Genomic DNA, 7,166 nt, shown 5'->3' with positions numbered 1-7,166 from the left:
CGGACCATATTGCGAGGGAGGATCAAGAGACCTTCAAATAAATAGAATTTACGAGGGAAGACAGTTCACGCCTTCAGAATTGCTGGAACCGTACGAGTTTCCATCTTCTTGACAATTAAGTTTGACATTTGACAACTTGATATCGTGACGGTCGATTCTGTAACTTCATATCAGCTAGGTCCAGACCTTATAATGAAGGCAAACTGCTTTTGCTACATTTTTTCATCAAATGTTTTCGTCTTTACATAATAATTACTCGACTCAGACATTGTTAACACGCTACAATGATTTCAAGTCTCGAAAACTGTAACGTTACAAAAAGTACTGTTTCAGTGTTACGCAATGTTTGCCCCAATTCCTAGAACGTGAGATTTTTTGTTTGTCCGAATTTTATCTTAATTGAATGTGTGTTAGACTGCATATTTAGAATGATCGTGAATGTAGGAAGCGATTAATGCAAATGAATTGAAGATTTATGGATTATGTGTTTGTAAAGTAAAAACAGCGTCAATTTATGAGATATTAATCAAGTGTAATAATTTTAGAAGAATTTTATTACTTCTTATAAACAATTTTATCATATTTGTTTATAAGACCATTTAAAATATAAAATCATTAAAAAAGACAAATCAAAATTACTTTAAAATCTTTTGTTTATTGTGAGCAGCGTGAAAATTTCACTAACATTACATTCCTCACAAACTATTCATTGAACTCTGAAGAAGTACCAGTTATAAGCTATTGCTGTACCATAAAACTTATCACTTACTTTCACAAATCGTAAAACGAATCGATTCAAAACCGATGCGAATGCAATGTTGTTGGATGCATCTAATGAACGGATTGCGTCCCGTTAGAGCCAGATAATCTGTGGGATGGCCGGTGGCTAGTAACGGTACACAGGCCTTCGGACAAGCTGGCCTGGCGTGACAGAAGCCTTGCAAACGTCCGACTATCGAGTATCGTATGACGTGAGAACATCGGGAAACTAAGCTATGACTACTATGTGAATGTTTGTGACTTGTCTGGTCTTAATCCAATATTGAAGACACATTTCAAACTATCATGATGAAAATTCTAAAATTTTGTGATTATAATGTAACGGCTGCATATAGATTTCAAATTGGCCAAATTATGTTCAAATTGCTTCATTTATAGAACTAGGGAAATTATAAATTGGACTCATTTGCGAAGATTTCCAATTCAGTCATTATAAAAAATCAGTAGCAGAATATAGTATAGTTTGCTACAAACAAATTACACAATTAAAACATTAGATCGCATAGATCTGTTTAAGAAGCACTTTCTAATCCACCGACCATAGATGGACATCTTATGTTGCCTAATCATTGTTGAAATGTCAATGGATCCGTTTATGATGAGAGCTTTCAGCTTTCACTCTCTTTTATGCAATGAAAGCATTGTACACTAATGCTGTGTGTTGACCTTAGGCATTGCGACCTTAGCAGTTTAAAGCATGATCTCGGGTGTAAAAGTTTTACTGGTTTTCAAGTAATTAAACTTTGAAAGCTGGAAGCCAGAAAAATCTAAAAGACTGGTCACGTATTTTGTTGTAGTTTTATAATTTGCATAGTCATACCGTTGATGAAATTAAATTTGTAATATATTATATTTGACTACTTAAGAAATAAAGTAATTGATACATATCTGTCCGATGCCTTAGAAATTTGTAAGTCAGTTCCAATTTGAAGTTAGCTAATTGTCCCATTCTTTATATTACTGGCTGTATTATCATTTATGATGCAATAATAACAGTTCGCGCAGGCCATGATATTATGCCTGTATTACTCACGCGCAAAATAAATTAATTCCGTCTAACATCGAAACAAAACACCACAATAATTTTCACGGTTGCAAATGCATGACGAGAATTTCTATGAGGGTAGACCACGTGTTCCGTCTATCCTTTTCTTGTCCTGTTAATTTACATGTAGAGTGAAAGATACAGCACTATAGGTCGGATATCCGTGTTTAGACAATCGACGCGTGACCGTGCCATCCGGCGGTAGGTGCTACCACCATGACGCGCACAATAGTCTGGTCAGTGGTGAATGACGTCATAATTTAAGGTAACGGAAATTACATGTATCGCCATCGTCGGTGACAGGCAAGGACGTATTTCTAAATCTAATTTACATAGTAACTAGAACTTGGAACATTGCAGTAATATTTGATTTTTATAGGTTAAGGCACGCACAGGGCTGTATAATGCCACATAGATATAGGTTGAGATCCTCAACGATTACTAGAATTATGGCGGCTTACCTGCGATACTACGCTTCGGAATATCAACGAGAACCTAATGAATATAATGGTTCATGAAACAAGATATTTTTTGCACCTAACAATGTTAAATTAGATTACTTATTTGACAAACATTTTCTACAGCGTGGTGAACTTGGCTTTGATCTCTTTAAACAATAATTTAGAGCGTATAATCAATTGTGACACTAAGGCGGACAAGTTTTTGCCAAATTTACTTACAGTAACGCTACTAAATAAGAAGAAATTGAACACAAGGTTAATAAAAGCGCTTTTGAATCTTGTAAAATTGTAAAAAATTGTTTATGAGTTTCAAACACTATTTTATAAAAGAGGGGTCAAGGCTGTTCAAATATATCTCGAGAGAGACCTAATGCGACCAAAACCGAGATAAATGCTAGTCAAGAAGATTTATCATAAAATTATTTCAGTAAATTATAATACACTTAACATGTTCTGCCGTCTATATCACAAGCGTTCTCAATAATAGAACATTTAGAAAATACTTTGTGAATTCCCAACTTCCCATATGTTAATATAACAGACATACTTAAACTCACGTCTCTTACTGGGAAGGAGTGGCAGATAGGCAATTGGGGCAGGTGACAGTAGATCAAGTTTATTTTCGTCTTATTACAAAGATAGCAAACGTATCGGTATGACCGCAACCAATCAGTATTTTTATATTGAAATGTCATTAATTTCGATTAAAGAAAGTTAATATGTCCAAAACCAGCAAGGAACCAGGACCTCAAAGTACAAGAAAGCTTGACATTGACAAATGCAGTAAAACGTAATATCATAAACAAGTTAAAAGTGAAATCATATAACATACCGAACTCATCTCTGATACATTATAACAGACAGTGGCGAAGCCTCCATACAACCGATTCCTACCGGCTTCCTTTTAGGTTTATTACGTTTGTCTTAGTTTTTGTTTTCTGTTAAATTGGCAGCGATATGCTTACTAGGGCAATTTTTTCACATCGGGTAACCTTTTGAAAAATGTCACCATTCGCCACTGATAACTGAGGTATATTAGTGTCTTACATGTCTATCAAAATTACGAGTATTATTTCGCTTTCTTACTGCTCTAGTGGCGACAAAACGGTCTTTTTGGAAAGCGTAAGTGTGGTATCGCGATTTGCACACCTTAATATTCTTGTCGTGACTTGATCTACATTGTCTTTGCGTTGTAGACACCGCTACACGGTTCTGTTCTTACCAATTGGATTTCGTGTTTTACCAGTTTCATAATGATGTTATTAAGACCGGACGTTATTTTCCTTTTTTAATTTTAATAGGTACCGTATCCGACGTCTCGGATCTTTAATATCGTATTCGAAAACAAGCTTTGCTTTAATTGTAGCGGGGCATAATTATTGTCTTGGAATCACCGTGTAAAAAGTATAATGTGATTAAATTGTAGGTAAAAAGTTTATCGAATGGAACAAGGATTTGAAGTTCGTGATAAATCATAAAACGAAAATAAAGTTGATATAATTAAAAAAGGTCCTAAAGTAGACGACAACCGATTGAAAATTATAAATTCAGATCAATATTAGTCCGAAGAAATTTTTGTTAAGCAAATCTACGACTAGCGTTTTTTGATCAGAAATTGCTGCGTATTTGAGGTAAGCATGGAAACCGTTTGTTGAAGTTAGATCAATATGCTTACGTAACCAAATGACGTGGCGTATGCAGACCGCGGCCTTTCCCCTTGATGATTCCTTCAAGGCGAATACATACCTTTCATAAAGTGAGCACATTGATAAGGAAATATAGACTTTATTCTATATTTTATTCTCTTTGAAATGGTATACTTTGCTTAAAATATCACTGTTCATTCAATAAATGTTATTTTTATTTGTATTTAATTATATTTAAACTTAAGCGTTAATAGTTGCATTAATGACAATTTTACGTAGGAATAATTAAGTGTCATTATATTTTATCGAATTAAATAGTATTACTGTAGGATCGAAAATTCCGGAAAAATATAATACTCGTTCAATCTCTCGAATAAAAATACGATTGGCAACAATGTTTTCAGTCAACATTTTATTATGAAACATGCTGTTTGTTTAGATTAAAATAATACTTAAATCTAAAAGCTAGACTAGTCACAAAATCTAGAAGTTTTAAGAATAAACCAAAATAACTTCATGGTAAAACAGGTCATAGAACCTCATCCTCAATGTTTGTCATCGATAATATTGTGTTGAAGACTCGGAGCATGGCGTCATTTATGTCAATGTATTATTAAAAGTTCTATTATCAAGATACAGGAACTTTATCAACTCTTGCTCATAATAAAAATAAACTAAATGACTGTAATAATGTCATATCTATTACTGGAATGTGTATTACTAACGTTACTGTTAATCAACTGAAAGTTAAGGAAAATGATAATGAAATAACTGGATAAAGCCTAGACAAATTTGTCGAAAAATATTGGTAAAATAAGAGTTTCGTGAATTATTTATCCTGAAATAAGACGGATTAAGATATATTTGTCACGAAACCTCAGAGAAGAGATAAGATAAGGAACCTGCATATCAAATTGTATTGATCTATTTCAATAATCACGAATCTCGTGTATCATAATATTAATTTCTATAATTTACTTATTCTCTCTTTAGTAGAGGCACATAATTAATCATCATGAACATCGATAACAGTCGGAGGGCTACAAAAACTAATGCCGGTCTTAAAGGATTAGAAGATGTAGAGGGCTGTACATATAATCACTAAATGATAATGTTTCCATCGATTACAGTTAGATATTTTAGCCTCTACAAGTGCACATCGGGCTGCAATACAAAGGCTGATGTTATCTAATCGCTCGCATACCTACTGTTCATTTACAAGGCGTGCCTCACTCTACGGGCAAATAAAGGCATCGATAAAAAAATTAGAAAACGTTTATTACAATATAATGTTTATAAATTAATAACAAATACATCACATTTGACGACGGGTACCGAATGAGATGCCCGACTGCTGACCCTTGTTGGTGCCGTATTGCAGCGAGATGACGTTCTGTCCGGCCTTCAGCTGCTCTTCGCTGAATTCACGAACGTTCTTATCGGCTTCCTTCGGGCCGATGGACGGCTTGCCGTAATTACCCGCCTTCCTGCCCAAGGACTGCAGACAAATCACCACCGAGTACAGGTTTTGTTTCTCCCACAGATCAATGGTCTGGAAAGTCTCCTGTGGGGGCACGCCGAGCTTCTTCGCCGCTTCCAGGAACGCGTTAATATTCTCCATGCACTTGAAGGCCATCGTCGACTGGTTGACTTTCTTCACTGACCCTTCCTGGATAGCGTTGACTAGTTTGCAAAGTAGCGTACCATCCTTAAGTACCTCGTAAAGATTCTCGGCGGTTCCGGAGGTGTTGGCCGGTTCGCCAGTTAGCTTCCTGATCCACTCGAGGGTCTCCTGTGCAATCTCGTCGTTGTACTTGCTGTGGATGCGAGCCTGGGCCTCGGCGTTGATGCCGGCTTTGCCTGCGCGGTGTTCAGCCATGTTGTGTGTTGACAAGTGTGCGGCTACGTGTCCACTGAACTCCTCGTGATAAGCGTCCTCACAATATCAGCTTGACGATACGTATGATAGCGACTATCGCTTTTTCTACGTACCAGTATACGGTTTATCGCGTCGCAGCATTATCTTGCCGTATAAGTGATTTATAATTGTGATTAAATGACGGCATGCATTAAACTTAGAAAATGTTAGTCACAAGATTAGTTATGTCATGGCCGTATTCATCTGTGCACACAATACAGACTACATTTTTGGAGCTAGACGTTTTAAAATTTGTATCACCAATTTATTATTTATTGCTTTAAAACACTGCACTAAACCTACCGGAAAAATTGCTTGCTCGGTATTGAAATATTACACATTTTATTTTTTATTAATGTGTGTATTTTTTCGTATATATACAAATTGTATCGTGTGGTCTAGAAAGCTCTAGAACAGTCGGTCACACTTATCAGCTGATAGATGCCGGTATTTGCGATTACAAATATTATCGTATCTACTTATTACTATAATATCAGTACGTTTTGGAACACTTCCAATATGTACATTGTATTTAAAAGGTAATTACGAATCATTTATATCTGTTTAAGTGAATATAATAACGTAGCTTGCATTCAGAAACAGAAAATTTTGTGATGTAATATGACTTGAACACAATTAATTACGTATTAAATATTTAAATCTAAGACAAAGAGGAAAGGGGCAGAAGAGGGAATGCATAAAACATGAAATATCCAGTCATGTTGTTAACTATATATCTAACCATAAACGATTATGATTGTATCATTTTGTATAGTCTCCAACCGGAATCAGTTACTAGTCTAATGACTGATATGCCTTACATAAATTATCTAAATCCCGTCTTAATCTAATCGCATTAGGATTTGGTATAATATTATTCCGTTAAGGGCCGATACATTGCATGGTTGTGTTAATGGATTTTGAGTATTATTTCCGTGAAGACAATGTCGATAATAGTTTGACAGCAAAAAAAATCTTTGCGCTGCGCTCCGCTATATGCTCTGCCTCTAAGGGCGCTGTTTGCAACCATTAACATTGATGACTAGAATATACAACTAAATGCTAAAAACAAGCTTGTCAAGCTGTAATTGTCCTTAATGCATATATTCTAAGTTCAAACGCTTTAGAAAATGACCAAAAACACAGCTTTGAAATTTAAAATATTTTCTTCTTCGACACTAACAGTACGTTACCCATTATAGCCAATTCAATTTACTTTGCAGCTAATGATATACGCAGTAGTCGCCAGAAATTTCGACCTTCTAACCATTCAGAGACAATACTAATTTGCCGCAAGTTTCGCAGCACAGGACGTT

General features: G+C 35.4%; 1 protein-coding gene across 1 annotated transcript; it reads right to left on the bottom strand.

The window, feature by feature from the left end:
* Positions 1 to 5,197: 5,197 nt before the first annotated feature.
* Positions 5,198 to 5,896, bottom strand: LOC119191384 (myophilin-like). The gene has a single exon (XM_037445292.1). The coding sequence runs from the start codon at positions 5,809 to 5,811 to the stop codon at positions 5,248 to 5,250; it is 564 nt and encodes a 187-aa protein (XP_037301189.1). The 5' UTR covers positions 5,812 to 5,896; the 3' UTR covers positions 5,198 to 5,247.
* Between the last annotated feature and the right edge of the window lie 1,270 nt (positions 5,897 to 7,166).

This window comes from Manduca sexta, unplaced genomic scaffold (genome assembly GCF_014839805.1).
Source record: "Manduca sexta isolate Smith_Timp_Sample1 unplaced genomic scaffold, JHU_Msex_v1.0 HiC_scaffold_1448, whole genome shotgun sequence".
Taxonomy (NCBI): Eukaryota; Metazoa; Arthropoda; class Insecta; order Lepidoptera; family Sphingidae; genus Manduca; species Manduca sexta.
The sequence above is the reverse complement of the archived record's forward strand: the minus strand, read 5'-3'. Positions and strand labels throughout refer to the sequence as shown.

What these genes read in the sequence shown, in the direction of transcription:
- LOC119191384 (XM_037445292.1), bottom strand. Translation starts at nt 5,811, where the DNA reads ATGGCTGAACACCGCGCAGGCAAAGCCGGCATCAACGCCGAGGCCCAG.